We start from the raw sequence: 26071 nt of genomic DNA, 5'->3' as shown, positions 1-26071 counted from the left end.
TCATATTGACACTGCTTGTGTTATCTCTGTCTGGCCCCTAGTGCTGCCAACTCATGAGCATGGATATTAAGTCACAAAATGTATTTAATTGTAATTTTGCACTTACATGTTTGTTCATGAATCACAATGGCTTTTGATGACTGCCATACTTGTTCTATGTTTGGTATTTCCTTGTGTTAATATAATAGATGAAACCAAGTTCTCGAGATGGTATGGGAGATAAAGTACAATAAAATACTTTATAATATGCTGTGGCCAGCAGGGGACTCTCTTTTATTATACAGCATATTACAACCTGCCAGTCTATCCAAGTGTTGACTCTCAAGGGAAATATAGCATTAATTCTGTGGGAGCAGAGCTTCTTCAGGTTTCAGATGAATTAAATAAACTGTTGACGACAGTTCTAGAAGTATTACTGGATTGTATTTATCTGCTACAAGCTGTGCCCATGCAGTCCAGCTGGGATTCCTTCACACATTTCAAGTCTGCTCATTTTGTTTTCCATGACATACCATTCTAGTCTCGCCATTTGATTTCTATCCAACCTCAACATGTTTAAAGTAATTATAGCTAACAATAATTCAATAAAATCTACCAATTTTACACTTTCATTAGCTACATGGGTCTCAGCTGTGCAGCTTTAAATGAAACGCGTGTCATATATATGAACCAACCAACAAATGGGTTATATCTCTGTACTTGCATTACCTGGGTCATTTTTAACATTTTAAATCTGCTGGAGGTTGGAGTTGCAGTTACTCTATAGCTGACAGTGACTTGAAATATAGGTCTTGAACAGGTCAACCAAGTGGTATGGTGCCCGGCCAATAAGGGTTTTTAAAGGCAACCAAGAGGATGTTGTTGCTGATCCTTTGAGCAATGTGAAATGTGAGGTACCAGTAAAAACAATAAGAAACTACAGACATTGGTGTTTTTGTGAACATTAGCTAAGAATCCCTGGTTGCATGGTGTAATGGAACACCTCTGATGTGGAGGGTGAAACAGTTTAATTGAACTTGACTGAGAGAATGATGTAAGGCAGCTTTGCACTAAATATACACATTCTATCTCAAAGCGTGTGGTCTGATTGATATGCTACTGCCAGGATGGAATTCGCTTGAGTGGCGCCATCCAAAACCTTCTGGGCAAATGAAAGTTTGTTTTTTAGTATATGTAAAAACAATTCATGAAAATAAATGAAAAACAAATTCTACATAATAATAATAATAATAATAATAATAATAATAATAATAATAATAATAATAATAATAATAATAATAAATAAGTAATTAATTAATTAATTAATTAATTAATTAGGATAATGTGGGTAAATTCATTATCGCATGGATACAATGGGGTTTGTCTTGGCAACATCAATAAAGAAGCAAAAACACGGTTGGGCACTTGAACTGGCATTAGTCTACAGTAGTTTTCACGATACAACATGCAATCTTTGCATAACGTACATGGCTGAGCAGCTTAGGGTTACATCTCTAGTATAACGTGCACCTCAAAGCAAGGTATTACACTGTCTAGAACAGCATAACCCGGGTATACTGTGCGGATACTGTGTAAGCAATAACACGCAAGAAGGGGGCGTTGTGAGGTGTGAGGTGTGAGGTGCAGTCGAGAAGTGGGCTGTATCAGTACAACCCACTCCTTCAAGAGTTCACTTTATTTTCTTGTAATGTAACAGTCTCTATGTTCAGTTTTTATATTACACGAAGTCTATACTTTCTCCTATTGGAAGATAAAGCTGGGCTGTGATAAAAAAAAGACCCTATTTCACTATTGTGAAAAGGTGGGCTGCATCCCGTTGCAATAGATGAACACAGGTTTCAGGCCTTAAATATCCATACTGTGGGCCTTTATTAGTACTTTGGTTCTAGGTTGTAGGAAAATTAAGAAAAAGAGTGTCTGGCTTTGGAAACATGGCCATGTATTTTCAAAGCAGAATGAACTTGCATAGGCGAGCAAAGAAATACAACAGGGGTCGGGAACCTATGGCTCACGAGCCATATATGGCTCTTTTCAGGATTTTATATGGCTCTCCAATTTTCAAATGTTGACTGAAAATACAGCCTCGAACATGATGATAAAATTATTTTTAAACTATTAGCATACTTGATTAATGTATAATTATGAATGTGTAAAATTAAATAAAATACGTTCAAAATATTTAGGAAAGAGACTCACAGCTTTGTAATGAACGTATTGCGTCGCTCAAAAAGTGAAATGTTAAGAGACATTTTGAGACGCACTTTGATGCAGCGTTCGCCGCAAAATATCCCGATGAGGACTGCAGGAAAAAAGCTTGCGCTGAGCTTCAGCGGAGAATGCAAACCGGACAGCAGCAGCTGCTAGCATGGACTAACAAAGGCGGGAATCTGAATTCTGCGAGCTTTGCTGGAGCTCTGGAGATTGTGCGGAGCGGGAAACCATTTACAGATGGGGAGTAGATTAAGGGCTGCGTGCTCAGTGTGGCTAAAGAACTGTTTAACGACCTCCCAAACAAGGATAAAATTATCCAAAAAATCGAAGACATGCCTTTGTCAGCAAGAACTGTTCATGATCGTGCACTCGTGATGGCGCGCCAGATAGAGGAGATGCAGATCAACGACATCAGTTCAAGTAGTTACTTTTCTGTTTCCTTGGATGAGTCTACCGATGTGAGCAATGTAGCACAGCTAAGCATAGTCGGGCGGTATGTGACGGGTGATACAGTGCGTGAAGAGAGTCTTGCTGTTTTGCCGATGAAAGATACAACAAGAGGTGAGGATGTGTTAAAATCTCTGATGGACTTTGCTACGGAGAAAAAGCTACCACTGAATAAACTTATATCCATGTGTACTGATGGAGCACCCAGTATGTTAGGGAAACATAAAGGATTCGTTGCCCTTCTGTGTGAGCAAGAAAAGCGGCCCATCTTAAACTTTCATTGCATTGTGCATCAAGAGGCACTGTGTGCTCAGTCGTGTGGAGAGGAACTTCGCCAAGTGATGTCATTGGTCGTTCGCATTGTGAACTTCATTGTGGCCCGAGCTTTGAATGATCGCCAGTTTAAGGCCTTGTTGGATGAAGTGGGGAGTAATTATCCAGGGCTGCTACTGCACAGCAATGTGCGTTGGTTATCCAGGGGAAAAGTACTCACCCGCTTTGCTGCCTGTTTAAACGAAGTGAGGGCATTTCTGGAAATGAAAGGAAATGTTCATCCCGAGCTCACTGACATTGAGTGGCTCCTGAAGTTTCACTACCTGGTGGATATTACATGTCATTTGAACCACCTCAATGTCAAAATGCAAGGCATTGGAAACACAATCTTGTCCCTGCAACAGGCAGTGTTTGCATTTGAAACAAAGCTGGAGCTGTTTATCAGGGACATTGAAAGTGGCTGTCTCCTGCACTTCGAAACATTGCGAGCGTACAGAGAGGATTGCTTAGCGAGGGACCCCACTCATCATTTCGACCTCAGGCAGCTCGAAGCCTTCACGTCTGATTTACTGATGTCATTCAAATCACGTTTTGTGGACTTCCGCAGACATGCCGATTTGTTCAAAGTCATAACTCATCCACATGTGTGCACCGTGGATGCACAAAACCTGAGTGTCATCCCTGGCATCTCCATTGGAGATTTTGAGCTGGAAGCTGCTGAACTGAAGGTGTCCGATATGTGGGTGTCAACATTTTTCACTTTGAATTCCGAACTGGAAAGCCTCGCTCGTCAGCGGGCAGAACTGGCAAAGCAACATAAGTGGGCAGATATGAGAAAACTCCAACGCGAAGACAATCTCATCCTGAAAACCTGGAATGAACTTCCAGCCACTTTCAGCACATTGCATCGTGTCAGTGTTGCTGTGCTGACAATGTTTGGCTCAACATACACATGCGAGCAGTCCTTCTCACATCTGAACAACATCAAAACCAACCTGCGCTCAAGGTTAACGGATGAAAGCCTGAATGCCTGCATGAAGCTGAATCTCACCAGTTACGACCCCAACTACAAAGCACTCAGCAAAACGATGCAGCAACAGAAATCTCATTAATGTAAGTAGGGTGCAATGCACTTCTTGTTAATCACTTGTTTATGATGCCCGTTTCTCAATTTTTGTGGTGTCTTAGGAGTGCTAGAAACCAGCACTATGTCAGTGAACAAAATATAGCGCTTTTTATGTAGTATTGTGTGTAGTAGCCTACAGTTAGCTTGGGTGTCACTGAGTGAAAAAAAAAACAGCGTTATATACAACACCAGTAGGTGGCAATAACTACCAGAACTACTACCAGCACAAGTCTTATATTACTGCTGTTGTTGTTACATAAAAATTCGCAAATATTTCTAATACACGAGTTTAAAATTTGCTGTGGCTTTTTTGAAAAATTTCTCTCAAACTTTTTGTTTGTTTGGCTCTTCTAGGTAAAAAGGTTCCCGACCCCTGAAATACAACATTCTCCAAAAGCTATTGGACACGCACTGCGCACCAGATAACGTTTTGTTTATTTCATACTTTCTCTGTAACTTTACTCTAGTTTGCTCGTATTCCTCCAATCACTGTTTATTTAGCATTATATTGTCACCATAACAGTTTTCTTTTTTTGAAATTTAACTCTCCCGTTCAGCTGTTTGTTCCAAGCATTCTGCAATTTCTCTTTTTTTTGGATACCTTGGCGGTTAGGGAGCTTAAATTATCATCACCTTCATTTGCTTGTCTCAGAAAGAGGATGTTTTCCAGTGGTGGAAAACTATGCATTGCAGGTGATGGTGGGTTTTATCACCATGTCCTGTAATACAGCCGTATGTACAATGATGTTATTTATTTGTTTATTTATTCATTCATCATTAAGGCTATTCTACATCAGTGTTTTCCAGCAATAATAGAACATTTAAATACATGTATAATAAATATATTATAAAAAAGAAGGGCTTCTAAACTGAGGTGAAAGCCACAGTACTGTATTAATAATAAAAGAAAACACATATATTGATGGTTTAATTTTCAGAGACCTGCTAATAAAGCACCTCACAAAAGCATATTGCCACTATCAAGTACATTACATAATAAGAAGATTAGGGGAAAGGGGAAAAACCCTCCAAGAAAATATTCTACAGACGCCTTAAACGTCTTAATCCCAGTAACGGTGATCCCTTTTATAAATATTGCTTGTCATTGGCCCCTGGGGAACTGTTGTAACTTCTGTATAGAGCAATGTGGTTAGTGGGCATCAGGGTCCAACACAACACTTATTATGCATTGGTCTTTCAAAACATCTTTGATAAAATCTTGGCAACAGTCCGGACATTAATGTCCCCATATTTTAGCTGTGTCTTTTCTGGTTGCCAAGTTATTCAGAGTAAAATGCCCCTGACCGAAATTATGGAAACAGCACATGTATGGATACACTGTATATATGAATTCAATTAACAAGCCATTTTTAAAATATGAAACAAGCTATTTCTCAAAGGCAATGTTCTGCAAAACACATGATTTACATAGAAGTCCTTTATCATTATTATTAGACTGCTCTGTAAAAATCAATGACCCAATTATAAATTCTTATCTTTGTTCCTTGCACAAGCTCTGGATCGTGCACTGCTGCACTTCAAAAGATAAAAACAACAGCATGCTAAATTAATTATATTGTGACCTTCATATGTACCATTTCTGTATTTCCTTATTTATTATTTCTAATGCTGACACTAGTTGCTATTTTGCTTTTCCAGTTTATAAAAACAAAAATAATAGAAGCTTTTTGCATGGCTTAGGGCAGTTTTGTGCAGTAAACACCAAAAAAAACACTAAGATTTTATGGCCTTTTTTTTACCATGTCCAACAGGTTCAGTCTGATTCTATAAATCTTAGAAAAGCTTTAACTGAATTTTCAGAAAAACAAATAGACTTACTCAACAATCAGGTAGATCAGAGAAGTTGAGGGGCTAAATATAAAACAGCTACCCACGCAACTAAAGTACAGATAAAACAGCATTTTAAAACAGATCTGCTTTCAATCACAGTGTGCCAATCAGAATCACAGACACAGCTTACCTTATTATCTCTTATAACATGTACCACAGTATTTTTTCACAGCATTTTTGCAGTTTTATGCATTAACTTCTTTGTGCTTTACAATGCTTACCCATGCTTTAACTATGCCTTTGTTATGGTTTCACTATGGTCAACTTTTTAAGGGAATTCAAGCTCTTTTAGTAAGAGACAACTCATGGCCGTTCACTGTGGGTTCTTTAAGAGACAGAAAATGATGAAGTGAAATGTAATTAAATATAAACACTTCAGAATGTAACCTTACATACGTTCACTTCCCTAAGGCTTGCTTTTAAATCTAAGCAGCTATATCTTGGTGTTTAATGTGTCCCAAGCCTCAGCTAAGAAAATCACTAAGGAGAGCCCCCTTGCCTATATGGAACAAGGGGCCAAGTGGAGCTGAAACACTATTGGAGGACAATTGAACATTTGTGGAGGAACTGCAATGAGGAGCAGTACAATTAAATGCAAAAACTGTCCAGTTAAATTGTCACTGTTTGGGATAATCTGAACAACTGTTATTTAAATAGAACAGGGTGGAAGTAACAGACCACCGCCAAATTTTCCCAAACAATGTTCTTCTCCCTACCTTATATAAAAACATATAAAAGGATGGATTCCTAGATTACTCTGAAAATATAAAAACTTTCACAAAGACCTTCTTCTCTAATATACTTGATAAAATGTTGTACTAGCTAGGTGATTTTGTTAAAGTTTTCTAAGAGGAATGACCTAATGGGTTAGGCACTGGGCCTCCCTAACCCCCCCCCCCCCCCCCCCCCCCCCGATTTTCTAGGTTTACTACACTGTTTGGCTCCAGGTTTACTGGGGCAGTCTGGTACAGTTCAGGGTTTTCAACATCTGAATGCTTCTACCGGTCTGTTTTCTTTAACAGATGCCAGATGACAAGCACCAGAATTCATTGCAATTTGAACTGTCAACCTGGAGCTATATGGTCACTCTACCTTTTAACCACTACAGAAATCATGTTTATTCAGAGGATTCAGAAACCACCACTTGACTGGCACTGGGTAGGTTCTATTTCTCTGGTGTGTGTTGTCTTCATGACCTCTCTGAGATCCTGATGTCTCACCTGAATGAGATGTTCTGCTGTTGACATTGTGTTCTACAATGAAGTCCTTTACTTTCCAGAGCACAATCATTGTGCACTATGAGACAATACCATTCCCCTTCACAGAATACTTTTTAAACAACAAGCTGCCAAACCATCCCCCAACATATCTCCTAACCCTCTCAGTTTCTTACATTATGAACCAGGGAGGACATTCATATCCCCAGTAGAAAGCTTTTGTATTCGCTTTATTCTATAAATAAAGCTTGTTAAAATGAGGTATGTTTTCTGGATTCTCTGCAGCAATACTGGTGACAAAACAGCAGGGCTGAGACTCTTTATATGGGTATATAACCCCAAACCCCCGGGCCAAGGGGAATTGATTGTGTAACCCTGATAGGGGTAAAAAAAGGAATGGTGCATTATTAATGGTATCCTTATTTCTGAGGCAAGGGGCACTTACTTGTATAGCCATTGACTGAGAGTCGACTGGGATGGTAGAATCCATGTCTGCAGACGCATTGGTACGCATCAAGAACAAATCCAAGTCCTTTAATTGGTTTGCACTGGGAAAAAAAAGAAAATAACTTTCTTAATGGGAATGTTGATGAATATCTATACAGTGTGTATTTGTAACTGCATGTTCCCCCTTAAAAATAGGAATACAGGACAATAGTATAAATTATGGGCTCTATTTCTAATGCTATTTGTATTACTCCACTTCTGTGATTACATTTAGCGTTGTCACAGTACAATGCTCTGGTGAGAATTTAAATGTAATTCCTTGTGAATCACCTAAATGATATGGACATGCAATGCTAACTCCATACTTACACAATGTATTAGAATAATCAATAGGGTTGTTTTTTTTACCCCAGTGCTAATGTTGTGTCTCTGGGGATTGTTGTGAGCTGATGCTTTTTTCCTGCCGTAATACAATTCACTCACGTTTTCACTGTGCTCTGGCAATGGAACCAATAAAGTGCATGATCTCTACAGACCCTCTGTATGCCACCCTGTCCCCCATACATACACAGAGTCCTTTTCACTGTGCTCTGGCAATGGAACCAATAAAGTGCATGATCTCTACAGACCCTCTGTATGCCACCCTGTTCCCCATACATACACAGAGTCCTTTTCACTGTGCTCTGGCAATGGAACCAATAAAGTGCATGATCTCTACAGACCCTCTGTATGCCACCCTGTCCCCCATACATACACAGAGTCCTTTTCACTGTGCTCTGGCAATGGAACCAATAAAGTGCATGATCTCTACAGACCCTCTGTATGCCACCCTGTCCCCCATACATACACAGAGTCCTTTTCACTGTGCTCTGGCAATGGAACCAATAAAGTGCATGATCTCTACAGACCCTCTGTATGCCACCCTGTCCCCCATACATACACAGAGTCCTTTTCACTGTGCTCTGGCAATGGAACCAATAAAGTGCATGATCTCTACAGACCCTCTGTATGCCACCATGTCCCCCATACATACACAGAGTCCTTTTCACTGTGCTCTGGCAATGGAACCAATAAAGTGCATGATCTCTACAGACCCTCTGTATGCCACCATGTCCCCATACATACACAGAGTCCTTTTCACTGTGCTCTGGCAATGGAACCAATAAAGTGCATGATCTCTACAGACCCTCTGTATGCCACCCTGTTCCCCATACATACACAGAGTCCTTTTCACTGTGCTCTGGCAATGGAACCAATAATGTGCATGATCTCTACAGACCCTCTGTATGCCACCCTGTCCCCCATACATACACAGAGTCATTTTTACTGTGCTCTGGCAATGGAACCAATAAAGTGCATGATCTCTACAGACCCTCTGTATGCCACCCTGTCCCCCATACATACACAGAGTCCTTTTCTCGTTCTCAAAAATCAGTTATGTTTTACATTTGTTAACAATATTCAAATACTAAAATAGATTTTATAAAAGAATCTGCAATAATATAAAGTGTGCAACAAATGATAAGACAGTGTACACCATTGATATGGCCAGAGGTTCAACAATGTGGCAGATAAATACATTGAACAACACCTGCAATTGAACTTGACAGACACTAAATAAGCCTGTAAATATGAATTGATCTCTGGGAAGCGGTGATCTCGTGAGGTTTCTCAGCAAAGGGGTCATTCAGGCCTGTACATTGCCTTTTGAAATATTAATGAAAAATAGTCTGAATATTCCCATGGCATGAACTCTAAAGCTGTGGACAGGTCTCTACAGTTGAAGCACTGTATTACCATTATATATATATATTCAAAATTTTATTATGTGGCCATACGACTGTATTTGTTATTGATGCCCTTTCTTTGAAGGATTTCTTCAGGGCTTTAATCACAGAACACTTTTGCACAGGCTGGTATCCACTGTTCAGTCAGGAAACTCATGCGATAGATTATTTATTAAAGTTTAGACTAGACTACACTACTACATTATATATATATATATATATATATATATATATATATATATATATATATATATATATATATATATATACAGACGTGCTCAAATTTGTTGGTACCCCTCCACAAAAAACGAAGAATGCACAATTTTCTCTGAAATAACTTGAAACTGACAAAAGTAATTGGCATCCACCATTGTTTATTCCATATTTAATAGAAATCAGACTTTGCTTTTGATTTTTTATTCAACATAATATTGTAAATAATAAAACAAATGAAAATGGCATGGACAAAAATGATGGGACCGCTAACCTAATATTTTGTTGCACAACCTTTAGAGGCAATCACTGCAATCAAACGTTTTCTGTAGCTGTCAATGAGACTTCTGCACCTGTTAACAGGTAGTCTGGCCCACTCTTCCTGAGCAAACTGCTCCAGCTGTCTCAGGTTTGATGGGTGCCTTCTCCAGACTGCATGTTTCAGCTCTTTCCATAGATGTTCGATAGGATTCAGATCAGGACTCATAGAAGGCCACTTCAGAATAGTCCAATGTTTTGTTCTTATCCATTCTTGGGTGCTTTTAGCTATGTGTTTTGGGTCATTATCCTGTTGGAGGACCCATGACCTGCGACTGAGACAGAGCTTTCTGACACTGGGCAGTACGTTTCGCTCCAGAATGCCTTGATAGTCTTGAGATTTCATTGTGCCCTGCACAGATTCAAGGCACCCTGTGCCAGGCACAGCAAAGCAGCCCCAAAACATAACCGAGCCTCCTCCATGTTTCACTGTAGGTATGGTGTTCTTTTCTTTGAAAGCTTCATTTTTTCGTCTGTGAACATAGAGCTGATGTGACTTGCCAAAAAGCTCCAGTTTTGACTCATCTGTCCAAAGGACATTCTCCCAGAAGGATTGTGGCTTGTCAATATGCATTTTAGCAAATTCCAGTCTGGCTTTTTTATGTTTTTCTGTCAAAAGTGGAGTCCTCCTGGGTCTTCTTCCATGGAGCCCACTTTCGCTCAAAAAGCGACGGATGGTGCGATCAGAAACTGACGTACCTTCACCTTGGAGTTCAGCTTGTATCTCTTTGGCAGTTATCCTTGGTTCTTTTTCTACCATTCGCACTATCCTTCTGTTCAATCTGGGGTCGATTTTCCTCTTGCGGCCGCGCCCAGGGAGGTTAACTACAGTTCCACGGAACTTAAACTTCTTAATAATATTTGCAACTGTTGTCACAGGAACATCAAGCTGCTTGGAGATGGTCTTGTAGCCTTTACCTTTACCATGCTTGTCTATTATTTTCTTTCTGATCTCCTCAGACAACTCTCTCATTTGCTTTCTCTGGTCCATGTTCAGTGTGGTGTGCACAATGATACCAAACAGCACAGTGACTACTTTTCTCCATTTAAATAGGCTGAATGACTGATTACAAGATTGGAGACATGTGTGATACTAATTAAAGAAACTAATTAGTTTGAAATATCACTATAATCCAATTATTTATTATCTTTTCTAAGGGGTACCAACAAATGTGTCCAGGCCATTTTAGAATATCTTTGTAGAATAAGCAGTAATTCATCTCTTTTCACAGCTTCTTTGCTTTATTCTATGACATACCAAAGGCATGCAAGTATACATGATAAAATAGCTTTTAATTTCATCACTTTTAAGGAGGAATGAAGCATTATTTCAATGAGCTGTAAGGGTACCAACAAATTTGAGCACGTCTGTATATATATATATATATATATATATATATATATATATATAATTTTTTTTTTACACCAAAATTATTTGACCTTTGGCCTTGCCTTTTGAGGTACCCCTACCCATAAATTAGCTCGAAGATAAGTGGAGAGGCTGACTGTAGGAAAGCCACAGGTGGGGGGACAGGATGGTTGCCCTCCCCGTTAGACAAAGCCCAAAGCAGGCAGAGGCTGCGGAGGAGGAGGCGAACTCTGATGCACAGCAGGGATGTAATGGATTGGGGTAGGATATAAATGCTTTCCTTGACTATCATTGGCCCTATTGTTTATCGAAGGACAAAAAAGATACTATATTCGTTTGACAATTTGATCTGGTATTGGAAGCGCCTAAAATATGCTTGGTTTACGTGATTTTGATCTAAGGTTAAAAGTGAGTTCCCTGCCTGAACCACCACTGTGCTTAATTTCAAAACATGGAAGATCTGTCTTAATTTTAAAATGCCTCTTTGGTTATTCTGCCCTGGAAATGTGACATTATACCATTGTTAATTTCTTTAAACCGATTACAATTTTAGAAGCAGTGGTGTAGTCCTAAATCTTAAAAGTACCAGAATGGCAATTAAAATATAGATTTTTCTAAAACAAATGATACGAATTCACATTTTATTTGTACATTGAACTTGAGGTAACATGTAATAGGTAATGTATGCGTCTCGCATGTGACTTTTAGGCTACTCCCCCTTGATCAGTGCTGCCAGATTGGTGGTTTTCCAGCCACATTTGGCTTGTTTTGAAAGCATCTAGGTAAATGTAGTCTTTGGTGGTGTGGTTATTTTTTGGTTATTTTTATCCTGCATGTTTTTTTCTATTGCTTTCGATTATGAGGTCATCTTCAGTTATTATTATTATTATTATTATTTATTTCTTAGCAGACACCCTTATCCAGGGCGACTTACAATCGTAAGCAAATACATTAAGTGTTACAATACAAGTAATACAATAAGAGCAAGAAATACAATAACTTTTGTTCAAGCAAAGTACAAGTGTGACAAACCACAATTCAATAATACAGCAGATAATAGTGATAGTTACATCAGGATATGATTAAATACAAAATACTACAGGTTAAACACTTGGCAGATTACAGTATTCTGAAGTACAGGATTAAATGCAGTAAAATAGGGGGCAGATAAGAGCAAAATAAAGCACATTTAAATGAAGGGTGATAGTGTCCCAGGATACAAACAGAGGAGTTCTACAGGTGCTGTTTGAAGAGGTGAGTCTTAAGGAGGCACCGGAATGTGGTCAGGGACTGGGCAGTCCTGACATCTGTAGGAAGGTCATTCCACCACTGCGGAGCAAGGGTGGAGAAGGAGCAGGCTCTGGAGGCAGGGGAGCGTAGCGGAGGTAGAGCCAGTCTTCTAGTGCAGGCGGAGTGGAGAGGTCGAGTGGGGGTGTAGGGAGAGATGAGGGTCTGGAGGTAGCTGGGTGCAGTCTGGTCAAGGCATCTGTAGGCTAGTACTAGAGTCTTGAACTGGATGCGAGCGGTGATCGGGATCCAGTGGAGTGAGCGGAGTAGTGGAGTAGCATGGGCGAAGCGAGGCAGAGAGAACACCAGGCGGGCAGCAGAGTTCTGGATGAGCTGGAGCGGACGGGTGGCGGATGCAGGGAGGCCAGCCAGGAGGGAGTTGCAGTAGTCTAGGCGGGAGAGTACCAGGGCCTGGACCAAGAGCTGGGTAGCGTAGTTGGTGAGGAAGGGTCGGATTCTTTGGATGTTGCTCAGGAAGAATCGGCAAGTGCGTGCCAGAGTGGAGATGTGCTGGGAATAAGAGAGGCAGGGGTCCAGGGTGACTCCGAGGTTCTTAGCGGAGGAAGAGGGAGAGAGTGTGGTAGATTCCAGAGGAACAGAGATAGAGAGATCAGAGGAGGGGGAGGAGGAGGGAAAGAAAAGGAGGTCAGATTTAGAGAGGTTGAGTTTGAGGTGATGCGAGTGCATCCAGGAGGAAATAGCAGACAGACAGGAAGAGATACGGGAGGAGATGGTAGAGTCAGAGGTGGGGAAGGAGAGGAAAATCTGAGCATCATCAGCATAGAAATGATATGAGAAACCATAGGATGCGATGAGGGGGCCCAGGCAGAGGGTGTAGAGAGAGAACAGGAGAGGACCCAAGACTGACCCTTGGGGGACTCCAGTTAAGAGAGGGTGAGGTGTGGAGGTTGCTCCACGCCAGGTTACCTGGTAAGTGCGATTGGAGAGGTAGGAGGAGAACCAGGCCAGAGCAGTGCCAGAGATCCCCAGGTCAGCGAGAGATGATAGTAGAATAGAGTGATCAACAGTGTCAAAGGCAGCAGAGAGGTCGAGGAGAATTAGGACAGAGGAGAGAGAGGCAGCTCGGGCACACTTTAGTGAGTTGGTGACAGACAGGATGGCGGTGCAGAACTTCAATCACCACGATGCCCTGTACAGTGTATCACATCCTCCATGTCTTTTATCTGGAGCTCTGCATTTCAAAAAATTACGAATCGCACAAACGCTCAGTTATTTTGTATTCGTCACCAATTTAAGAACTGTATCAGTACAATTTGAATTGTTTTTAAATGTATTTTAAAAGACTATCTGCCGACAGTTTTGGACAATTTAATTGTACACTACATTCTGAATATATTTTTTTTCCTTGATCTCATCGATAAAAAAAAGATCTACTGCAGGTTATGAGAAAAAAACAAGCAAAGCAGATACTCAAATAAATAGTTTATAACATTAATTACCAGTGTTGTTTTTTTAAAAAATAAATGTGTAACACTTATTTATGCTTTTCTAATATATTAAATCATAAAAGCAAGGTCAGTCGTTTATTCCAAACCCCGCGTCTCTACACTGACCGATGTATAAAGCAGCTTTATACCTGTGTTTATGGCCACAGTCATAGGACGCATTTTTCCTATTTTCTAAAGTCAGACAAACATTTAAAATACTCGCCAGTTATCAGACTCCGATTCAGAGTGCACCATCAAAAATGGTATTTAGGGAATCGGGAATTTTTGTTCCTAGTGCCTATTTACCGGAAAGACTAATTTGATTTCCCCACGGAAAAAGGAATCGCTTCATTGGTGCCCAGGCAGCCAAATTAGACCGGTCGGGCGCCATATAAGCATTTTCATAACACATCGGTAGAGATTTTTAAGGTAATTCTTAAGTCAACGTTCTGCCTATAGAAAAATGTACCGGAATAGTGTTCCGATGGGTTCCGGTGCTTTCCAGCTCGAGGCACCTTCAGACCCCTGGTAAAGTAAGAGGGTGGGTACTGCCCAACCCCCAGGCCCCACCCCTTCAGTTTCCACATTCTGTCAGACCTCTACACTTCTGAACATCCAGGTTAATCTCAATAAAATGTAAATCTATTTTAGCATGAAACACTTGGTCTGCATTGTGATGTGTGGTATCAATTGCATGTGCATATAAAGCGTGGCTGTGGACCTGGCTCAGAGGTGGCAATACAATGGCTGCAATAAACCATAGAGCACATTCCCATTAAATCTCATCATTTATTAGGCTTAATGAACTCCATTGTGAGGATGGTTAAATCAGTTATAAATTGAACTCTGGTTCCAGGGGCATTATCAAGTGAATAAAGTCTGTCAGGAAAGGCAAACTCCATGTCATTTCCTGTAGGATTAATTTAATTTCAAACTGTTTTTAGACACTTCATTTTCAACAGCAATCTGTGCTGTACACACATTAAAACAGTAGATTTAGAAAAGGATGATATAAGCCTCATTTTATTTGTTTATTTATTTTTAAATGACCGGGACTTTACCAAGCCATTATATAAGCAAAGTGAAGTAATCACAGGCAACGGTACTGTACACATCACCCACATATTCTTTCAGCCAAACATCAAGCAAACAATGACTCAAAAAAAGCAAAACATGTGTGGCAAAGTGCCCCGCCCCTGTGTGCATTTGTGTGTTTTGTGTATGTATGCGTGCGTATGTTAATGTTGGTGTATAGATTGGTACACGGGATATAAACGGGTCTGTGTTTCACGTATATTTAAAGTGTATAATTATATTTAGGCACGAGGATGGCACATCACTTCACGTGCAGATAAAATATGTATTATGTGAGCACGGGGTTGCACAGAATTAATTCACGTGCTGGGATTCAAGTGAATAATTAATTGGTAATTGAATCCCAGCACAACAGTATATATAGATGCACGTTTCTTTCACTCAGGGTTAGGTGTTCGGTGAGTGGAGAACGGGAGAGAGAGAGAAGGAGAAACGTAAAATAAGAACGTAAATATTAGTGTTATCTGCTCACCGTGTTTTGTTCGTCTGTCTGTGCACTGTCTAGTCCGTTTTGTTCGTCTCTTTATTTTGCCTACCAGTGCCGTGTCCTGTGTTTTTGTACTGTTAAACCTTTTTATTTTGTTAATAAACGCTGAGTGCAGCCATTGCACTCAGCTCATCATCACAACCACCGTCTCTGTCTGTATATTCCTCTCTGGTCTGACGCCACCCACTCTAGCCGTCTTTGTGACAATGCTATATTTAATTCCATGCCGCAATATAGGATACGTTTCACCTACAAAGTTAGGAAATCAGCCTTTCAAGATACACAAAAATAAATCTGTGTCGATAAAGAGTTGCCCCATCCTCACTTATTTTGATCTTCCCTCATTTGTTTCCAAGCTGCCTCTCAGCAGATGTCAGTTATATAAGTGTAGGCAGCATGGACGTGTCGCCCAGTGTAAGAAATTCAGAACGTGTAGAGACTTTGCTTCATGAAACCTACAAGCTCTGCTTTAGTAGAATCCAATTAAATCATCTGGATGGAAGAACGTCTTGTCGTGCTTTAAAAGAAAGCACCCTTATTACTGAGATGAAAGCCTCACAAGCACGACACACAATGTTGAAGAAACTGCATTTTACATGTCAGGAGCTGCAATCATCTACCGCAGCATTCGAGAAATGTCTAGAGTTCATTTCTCTTATCCTTAAATGAACAAGCTCCAATTCCCAAGCTCATGCAAGACAGCAAGGCACAATGCATTGTGGAAATTTCTTGCACTCCAAACCTTGCACTTGGCAGCTCTACTGAAGTTTGCTTTATACAAAGGATTAAGGTCAGTAGTCAAGTGCTATTTCAAGTGCTGTTTGACCAGTTCACAGTACTATTTAGAGGTTTGTTTAAGGACAGGTATAAATAATCAGTTTCAAGGGATATGTAGGCACACATTTCTTTCATATCTCTGCCTGCATTTGGTCTAAGGATTACTGAAATAGACTCACAGGGAAAATGTCTGGATCATAAAAAGAAGGGGAAGTTAAATGTAATGTGATTTTAAGCTACTTTCTCTTTAATTCTAACAGTTAAGGAGCTGTTTTTTAAGGAATGTATGAATGTACCTGTCCTGTAGTTTCAGCATAAAAAAGGGAAGTTCCTTATTAAAGTAACATGGGCCCAGATTTTTGCAGGGAAAAAGAACAGTCCTTTACCTTCTTCACAAGAAAAAGTGTGAATCAAGCCTTCTCAAAATTGCGTTAAATAAATGTTTTATTTTTTAAAATACGGCTAAGAGCTTCATAAACTTGAATGGTGGTTTAAATGAAGGTTTCTAAAAAATAAAAAGTTTTCTTAAATAATATAAAACCCCTAGTCTATTTTATACCTTTAGGAAGAAATTTATTCCAGATGATTTCATATTTTGTGTTTCGGTTTGAAACATATATGCAGACTTTCTAAAGACCAACAGCAGCATAAGAAGTGAATATTTAAATTGAAAACACTTTGAACTAAATTACTTCCAGAAAGTATGTTGTATGAGGTGTAGGCCTATGTATTTTATAAAAATCCTTCATGCAAATCTATATTCTTCACAGCAGCACTAGTTAATGAAGCCATGTTCCAAATCACACTTCCCATATACATCGTAAATAAGCTCTATTGTAAAAGGCTGGTAGTATGTATTAGAAATATCTATTTATGAATATATCGAAACACTGCAATCGTACATGCAAAATTGTTCAATGAACGTAAATATTTCTAAACAGAGCATTAAGAAATGGTGCTAGGGCAATAAAGAGCAAACTTTTCTTCATCAAGATCACAGCAAAGAGAATGTCAGTTGCTTCTGATTTGCTAACAGCTTTTCCTTCCCACCTTTTTCTTAATTGGTCTAACATAATTCCGTCAGCGCCCAGCAAACTCCCTAGAGCATAATCAGTGTAATCCTGCGCAAATAGCACTTTGCCCTTAGGTTTGCATTTTACTGTGTTTCATCAAAATTGGGCCCATTTTTAGATTCAGTACAATTTCTAGTCATAAATACCAGTTACGTTGCATCACCCATGAGTTATTAGATTTTATTTTACAATTATCCATACTGGTATCAGCACAGTCTATATCACTTTACCTCTAGTCGAGTGTTTTCTAGTTTTTGAAGAATCTCTTAAATCAGAATGACAGCTCACACAATAAACACTGAAAGGATTTTAACCACTGTTGGCAATGTGGTGATTTTTAATAGATAGCTACTTAAAACCAACCCAAAAATAAACATGCTAACTACAGTCATCCAGATGTATCTAAAAATACAACAGACCTGTCTAAACTGTTAACACATGTCCCCTATTTAAATATAACACAATACAGTATACAGAGATCACTGTGACTGTTGCACTAATTGCTGTTTTATAAATCACTGCAGTATCATTTATTTTGACATGCCATTTTCAATACTGCCACTTGTGAAGTCGTTTGCTTTTGCCAATACCCCGCATTCTTAGTGCTGCGCACTTTTAATGCTTGAATGTTAATGATGCTTATCAACTGATTTTAAAACAATGTGTGTTTTTGGGGGGTTTTTTACGCAAATGAAAACCCCAGTGTTAATGGCTAAACATATTAGGAAGGCCGGCTAGCATAATCTACTACTTTTGTGTACCCATTTAAATGAAATATTTTACATTTCAAATGAGGTGTAAATGTACCGGGAATTGTTATCAAAATGAAGAACAGATTTGTTAGATGGTCCAAGTCATGTTTTGTTTGCAGCACAGTACTGTTTTTTTTTTTTTTTTTTTTTTTTTTAATTACTCTACAGCTATGGCCAAAAGTTGTGCATCACCTAGAATTTTAGGATTGATATATATATATATATATATATGAAAATAATTTAGATCTTTTATTTAACTTCATGTAATCAAACTACAAAATAATATCGCAAAACTCTACCAGAAGCCACAATAGTAGTTCAGTATTTCATGTTAGATTTCTAAATGACAGCTGACATCTACTATAGATTGTATTTGAATTATACAACTGAAATCTTGGTATAGAAAACGCCATATTATATATTACAATAAAGATTCCTTAGGTGATTGCGGATTTGCAATGTGTCCTTGGATTTTAACAGCTGTGTCTTATCCACACAAGAACGAAGAACAGACGTCAAGGGCACACAGCGATACTCTAGGAATGTGATCGAGATCATTGACATGGATTTTGCCTAAATGTATTTGTAATGTTGTCAGACTCCCCCCACACTTTATGTACAATGTTGTATACTTTCACCTTCACACTGCTTGTATGCATAGAAAATGTTCCTAGAATACTGTAAGTGTTCTGTGGCTACTTCTAATCACGTTGAGTTTATTTATCGTGTGCAAAGAGTACCAGAGAAAATGCATGATTAGAGGAATTCAGCGAAAAGTTAATTATAAACAAACTGTGTATTGGGTTGGGGAGTTCTCTCGTAATTTTAAACGCGTAGTAAATATATAATGAAGTGTTACATACATGGTATACATGTATAATAACTAACAACTACAAACAGCAATGGCACTTGAAATGTATGTATTTATAGCCTACAATCATACACACTAAAATAAATACAAAAGTGGATGTCATCATAAGAAAATAAATTCCAACCAAGATGGCTTATGGTATTTTTTTTCTTTTTAACCAAAAAAAGATTGAAAAATGCACATTAAAAGAGTTGTATATGTGGCAAAATATCCACCTGAATGAGGAGAAACTACCCATGGAATTTAATTTTTTTTTTTTTTTTAAATCTCTGCCGTCCGATTTTTACCGACACGCCAGATAATCATAAATCAGCATTTTATATATGGTGACCTAAATAAATGTACATTCTGCATGACACACCTCCCTGTACGCTAGTAGTTTTCAAAACAGCAAATTATGCTTCCATTCATTTTTCTTGATCTTGTTTTCCAAGTGCAAATTAACTCCTGATAAATGATGACAATCAACACGGATTTCCTTTTAAATTCCCACGCAAACAAAAGAAATAATCGCAAGAAGCACTGCTCGTTAAGATATTAACATTATTTCATAAATCAACATAATTTCGGAAATCACATTAGCGTGACTATTTAATAAGGAAATAGGGACAATGACCGCTTGAAAATGCCCAAATCAATGCTACATACCGATTCGTTCATTAACACTGGAGTTATCATTTACAAGCTTTTGAAAATCCTCCATGACGTGGTACGGAATAGAAAAGCTAGAGCAGTCGGTATGATTTTTTGCCTTTTTATCGCCCTTCCTGCAGTGATTTAGAGGACAGATCTCAAACCCCAGTGCACTAGACTGGCCATTTTGTGAAGAGCTTTGAAACTGACTTTAAAGTTCTAAGTGTAAAAAATTGTCAGGATGTTAACATTGAAAAGAAAAATTACAGGTACGTTATTGTGGCGGAGTGTCCCGCCCCTATGTATTATTATTTGTATTTTTGTTTGCGGCGCGGATAAAAGCGCCGCGTCTTTTATTATATTTAAAAACCCTGTGAGGATGCATGGCTGATCAGCTACTGATTATTTAACTAGCTGACAGTCATGCATCCTTACCAAACGCGTGCAGACTCTGGCCGAGGGATAATAAGATAATTAACAACTAGTTAACCCCTCGGCCAGAGTATATAAACCTGCAGCTCTCTGCACTCGGGGTTGAGTGTAGAGAGTACGGGAGAGCGGAGAGAGAAAGAGCGTGAGGAGAATAAGAGATAATTAACAATTGCTAAAACGTGCTGGATTAGCCAGCATGACACTTACTTGTTTGTTTATTCGTTTGGCCCTCGTGCCCTTTTGTTTGGTTTTTTGTTAAATCTTTTGTTTTTGTTTTGTTTATTAATAATACACTGAGTGCCGTAGCATTCAGCTTCACCCGCCCATCCACTGTTTTGGTGTCAGTTACTTCCTGGTCCGTGACGTCATCCACCTCACCACTGCGAGCCAGACTGTCACAGTTATTTAAACAGTTGTAGCAACACGCAGGGATGTATAACGCTATATTTTTCAGAACCCCACTACTTACTCTATAAGTGGAATAATATAAGATGGATAGCATGCTTGCCGGGACTTGTTTCGAATGTGTCTTTGGTTACATTCCAATCCAGAGAGTGCTGCTGAAATTCAGGACAGAGTTGCACTTCGGTACTTCAAACAATACTACCACTAATTCGGGTTTTATAACAACTTTCAAATGGCTGAAATAATTTCTGAATGTCAGCCTTAAACAGGCTTGGAAATGAATCTGCATCGAAGCATAGTCTGCTGACAATGAAAGTAAAGATCCGGCAGGTAAAATAATCCCTGAATTAATTGACTTAATATTTTAAAAAATGTACACATTGTATTGCTATTTATATTAAAAAAATGGTAGAAACACAATATTGACTGATCGTTCGTGGTATACGGTTTTTATTTGCCTTAGGAGGATGGACTCACGTAAAAGATATCCTTCACTGGGGCATTCTCCTGTGGCAAATACAAACCGTATACCACGGTTACATCAAGAGGGCCATATACAAACCGTATACCACGATTACATCAAGAGGGCCGTGTAGAAACCGTATACCACGGTTACATCAAGAGGGCCGTGTAGAAACCGTATACCATGGTTACATCAAGAGGGCCGTATACAAACCGTATACCACGATTACATCAAGAGGGCCGTGTAGAAACCGTATACCACGGTTACATCAAGAGGGCCGTGTAGAAACTGTATACCACGGTTACATCAAGAGGGCCGTGTAGAAACCGTATACCACGGTTACATCAAGAGGGCCGTGTAGAAACCGTATACCACGGTTACATCAAGAGGGCCGTGTAGAAACCGTATACCACGGTTACATCAAGAGGGCCGTATACAAACCGTATACCACGATTACATCAAGAGGGCCGTGTAGAAACCGTATACCACGGTTACATCAAGAGGGCCGTGTAGAAACCGTATACCACGGTTACATCAAGAGGGCCGTGTAGAAACCGTATACCACGGTTACATCAAGAGGGCCGTGTAGAAACCGTATACCACGGTTACATCAAGAGGGCCGTGTAGAAACCGTATACCACGGTTACATCAAGAGGGCCGTGTAGAAACCGTATACCACGGTTACATCAAGAGGGCCGTGTAGAAACCGTATACCACGGTTACATCAAGAGGGCCGTTTCCTGGCTGTTTCAAATGTTTGACAGGTATCTAGTAAGGCATTTGTTTCAGGTGTCACGTTCACCATACGTTAAAGTCCACAAAGGTATTTAAAATAATAATCGTAGCTATCTCCCTCTCTCTATTTCTTTCTCTCTCTCCAGTTTGCACTCAGTTCTAAAGCTACAATTAATCTGCAGTAAACCTGACTTCATTCTAAGATCTGCCTTCTATAATTAAGTTCACCTGCCTGTCTCTGCAGCAGCTAATTAAACACATTACTGTGAGCAGGAATCGTGATGACAAAGCTGCATGCACTGGTAGTCTGAGCACCATGTGATTCCGACATGGCCAGCCATGTGTGCTGCTGATTGAGGATATGGCAGCAGTGATGACCACAACAATTCCAGGTTGCCAAACATGTACCTCGATCTACATCTGCTTTACATTAGCGTGAGGAGGAATGCATTGTAAGCACAATTGTTATCTTTACCGATAAACCTTGAAAGATGTAAAGTACCATCATGCGCAAATGTGAAATCACTCTTTTCTTGGCATATTCCTTTACTGTTTTTTTGTAGCTTTGTGTCTTTTTTTCTCTGATGTCGTTATCCAAACTGTACATTAGGAACAAATTAACCTTTCCCTACAGTGGCTGTTTTTAAATCAATGCTGCCTTTCCCTGAGAAAACGTAAAATGTCTTTGCTTTATTCAGACTCTGGAAATAACAAGCGATGAATCTATTCAATCTTTGATTTAATCAATGAAGCCTTTGGGGGGGGGGGGGGCACTAAATAAATCCAGGATCCTATACTTATCCACCTATCTATCTACATCATGTAGAGGGTGCTCTAATAGAAGATAGAGCTGTAGATGTTACTTTGCAATGTATCTTTTTTATAATGAAAACAATGTGATTGTCATTTGTTTGTAACTGATTGGGTACAATTGTCTGCTACTGTTGTCTTCCAGGTCCCCCTTAGAAATAAGATGTATCTCTCAATGGGCTGTCATCCTTGTTAAGTAATATGTAATTCATTTGAATAAGTACACTACCTATACTGTTGTATAATCACAAATGTCCTGTACGACTGCTGCATTTCTACTTCCTTATAAGTGCAAAAGGGAATACAATTCAACAGATACACAATTATGTGTACGCCCAGCCAAAAGCAATGGTACATTTTTGAGCATATATTAATCTGATATGTACAAAACAACTAGAGCAGCCATATTAAGATGCTGGGTTAGCATCTCAAAGTTGTATTTCACTCCAAACAACTCTAAAATCGCACACATTTAATTTAGGGACTTGTAAGAAGCCTAATAGATGTCAATCCTTGTTTATTTTGTATTGCTCCAGCATCGCCCCAGTGTCACCCCAGTGTTCTGGGTTCTATTATCTTGTTGCACTGTGTCTGGGGTGTAGGAGACTTTATAGTTTACTACAAAAACAGGCTGTAACAGGGGAGATCTGTACTGACTATCTGGAGTATCTGTGGTTCTGCAGGAAGAGGGCAGCAGTCTTGCAGGATCCGCCTGTCAGTCATGGCAATGATACGGAGAGGTGGGGTAGAGGGTGTGTTGGCTTTCCCTCTCTCTGAGTGGCTGAGAGGCAGGCCTTGGGGGATTGCTCGACCCATAAGAACTGCGCTTGGTTGTGCATTCGCGTGGCCGGGTTTGGAAACACACAGAGACGCTGGCTGAGAAGGCCAGTGGTTGGAGCGAGCGACCAAAACATGCAAGCATGGCTGAGGAAAACAGCCAGCAATAAATAAACAATTTTATTAAAATCTTTTGTTATGTTCCCAAGGGGACGTGTGTAGTGATAGGGGAACCTTGGCCACCCCAGTGTATAGTGCATATCAGCGTAGGACGGAGATCCCGAGCTGACCGGCATAGCGGCAGTGGGGGCACTGCTTAAGCAGCACCTTTATTTTGTAGTTTTATAACTGTGTTTTATTTTCCCTTTTACCAGTATTGGTATTCCTGTGGTCCTGTGTACTGTTGTCAGTACTCAGGCCACGGACAACAGCGCCCTCTGCGGGCAATAAGACAAACGTCTAAAATAATAAAACTGGGCACCAGTGCGGTGTTTGCAAATAAAACTTGTCTCCCGTGTGTGTCAGTGAATTACCCACCACCCTTCCACACAGGCCCTATTTACATAACATCAAATTGTTTTTCATACCAGGATTTCATAACATATGTGGCACAATTGATACTTAAATGAGCCTATACTGTATAATTGAAACCCTGGCCTGAGGTTGTTTCACAACATAGCGCTTCCTCTGCTATCATTAAGGAATTAGGCATTTTGTGTAAGAAGATTATCAAATTTTCTCTTGGTTATGATCAAATTGTACATCAGTGTACAGCTGCAGCACGAAGAGTTGCATTGCATGGGGCCATGTCAAGCATCATTGGTATTCCCTACTGCACAACATAATAGATGGTAAGAGCTTGCTGAACGTGTCTGACAAAGTGTTAGTGTAGTCAAAGTGTTTTACCCTCAGGAACAGCCAGCATAATAATCTCATTGCCCCAGAGGTGAGAAGAGACTTTAGGAAGGCGTCCTGTCGATACATTACTCCTCCAGACTGGAGGCAACCTGACAATCAAAACATTACATGAGTCACGTTCCAATTGGAATCTATTAGCAGCAACTACACTTATAATTTCACTGAGACTGTAGATCTTGCACTCAGAATGTCAATGTCAAAGAATTCTAAATGTTTAAACCACAACAGAATCTACATGAACAGATTAAATGTTAATATCTGTTTGAGTCTGTTTACATTTCATTTAGATTTAATGACTTATAATACGTTTATAAGTGTCCAGTGGCTACCTCTAGGCATGCTCAGAGTGTAGGTACATCTGTGAACCAAGAGACAGCATTAAGGAGAACCATCACTACAAATAAACACTTTTTATTTTTTTGTATTGAGGAGTTGCATCAGGTGGGTTTAATGAGTATGATGTCACAAGCATGCTTTATTTTCCATTCCATTATTGAGAAATAACTAAAATTATAGAGAGAGCAGTGTCCAGTCAACTCTGTTGCCTAAATATTGTGCATTTAGCCTCAAGTATAGTCATTTTTACTATGTATTTTGATTACACATCTTTGAAGGGCTTTATTGAGGGGAGGGGTTATTCCAATAAAGGCTGTTACTGTAATATACCAGCATGCACATTTCAAAATGTAATTTGTGAAACAATTGAGCTTGGATACGCACGGTCAAGCACAGATGTCTGTTTATGACAGTGACTATAATTTACTTCTTGAGGTGACTCATTCCCTCTTCCATTATCCCGCGACAGATGTGAATCTGTGGGAACGTTGCCCATAACCTTTAATCCAATCACTTTGAATTAATAATATAATGACAAATTACAAATTAATATAATGTATCAGTCTCTGCAGGTGGTGTCTTGGCTAAGGTTTTAAACATGAATATGGTATACGATTCCACACAAGTGGTAAATATACAACCTGCTAAAATGTTGTTTACTATGATATTTGTTTGTTTAAGTAGCACCACAAAACAAACACATGCTTTACAGTTTTCCAGGTTTGGTTTCAATCTCTTGCTGGTTGCCATTTTCATCTATATTTTGAATAGTAGGTGAGTGACTTGGCAGTGTGTTTCAGTTTTATTCTGTGTTCATTTTATTTGACGAAGCTAAATCACAAAATTCAAGTTTGTAAAGGGAACAGTAGTGATAAAAAAGACAGACTATTAATCTAATTTGGCCATTAACAGGCACTTGATAAGGTCACTGATTGTTAAGTGATAAAAGTCTATTGAAGGTCACTGTATTAAAAAGTCAGAACAGTTTTAATACTTTAGATCGAGGTCAGATCTTTGCACACAGGGCATCCACAGTGTGGTACTGTATCCCAGTCAAATAACAATAGTATGATCCATTGAATAAATCGATATACTGTAGTAGTTCAAATGCTTTAACATGTAATAAGATGTAAGGGTTAAATAATGACCCTAACCTTTTGCTATTTTTAGCAGCACCATTATAAAACAAGTTTATTTGATAATTACGTAGCTCTTATAATGCGTTAAAATATGTATGTATAAAGAAACACACAATTTATGATTGCCTGCCCAGTTACGGCTCTCCATACTGTACTTGACACTTAATATCTCCAGTATAACTAGAGGACGCGTGGAGTTTACTTGAGGACATGTGTCTCCAGTGCTAGTATAAAAATCTTGACTTGGTTTTATCCACTTCTCGTACACTGAACAAAATAAATGTTCACTTAACTATAGTACTGTATATAATGTTACTATTAAAACAATTAAATACAAGTTAAGTTCAATAAAAGGCAAAGCTGAGACTTTAAAC

At 39.2% G+C, this 26071-nt stretch overlaps 1 protein-coding gene across 2 annotated transcripts in view; it reads right to left on the bottom strand.

Moving 5' to 3' along the window:
• The window catches only part of LOC117399526 (probable G-protein coupled receptor 158), an 88216-nt gene that overhangs the window by 36814 nt on the left and 25331 nt on the right, over nt 1-26071 (bottom strand). For both annotated transcript variants that reach the window (XM_033998772.3, XM_033998773.3), the window contains exon 3: nt 7571-7673. In XM_033998772.3, the coding sequence (XP_033854663.3) occupies nt 7571-7673 (103 nt within the window). The remainder of the gene's footprint in view (nt 1-7570; nt 7674-26071) is intronic.

The sequence above is a fragment of the Acipenser ruthenus genome, chromosome 4 (genome assembly GCF_902713425.1).
Source record: "Acipenser ruthenus chromosome 4, fAciRut3.2 maternal haplotype, whole genome shotgun sequence".
Taxonomy (NCBI): Eukaryota; Metazoa; Chordata; class Actinopteri; order Acipenseriformes; family Acipenseridae; genus Acipenser; species Acipenser ruthenus.
This window is presented reverse-complemented; position numbering and strand designations above follow the sequence as displayed.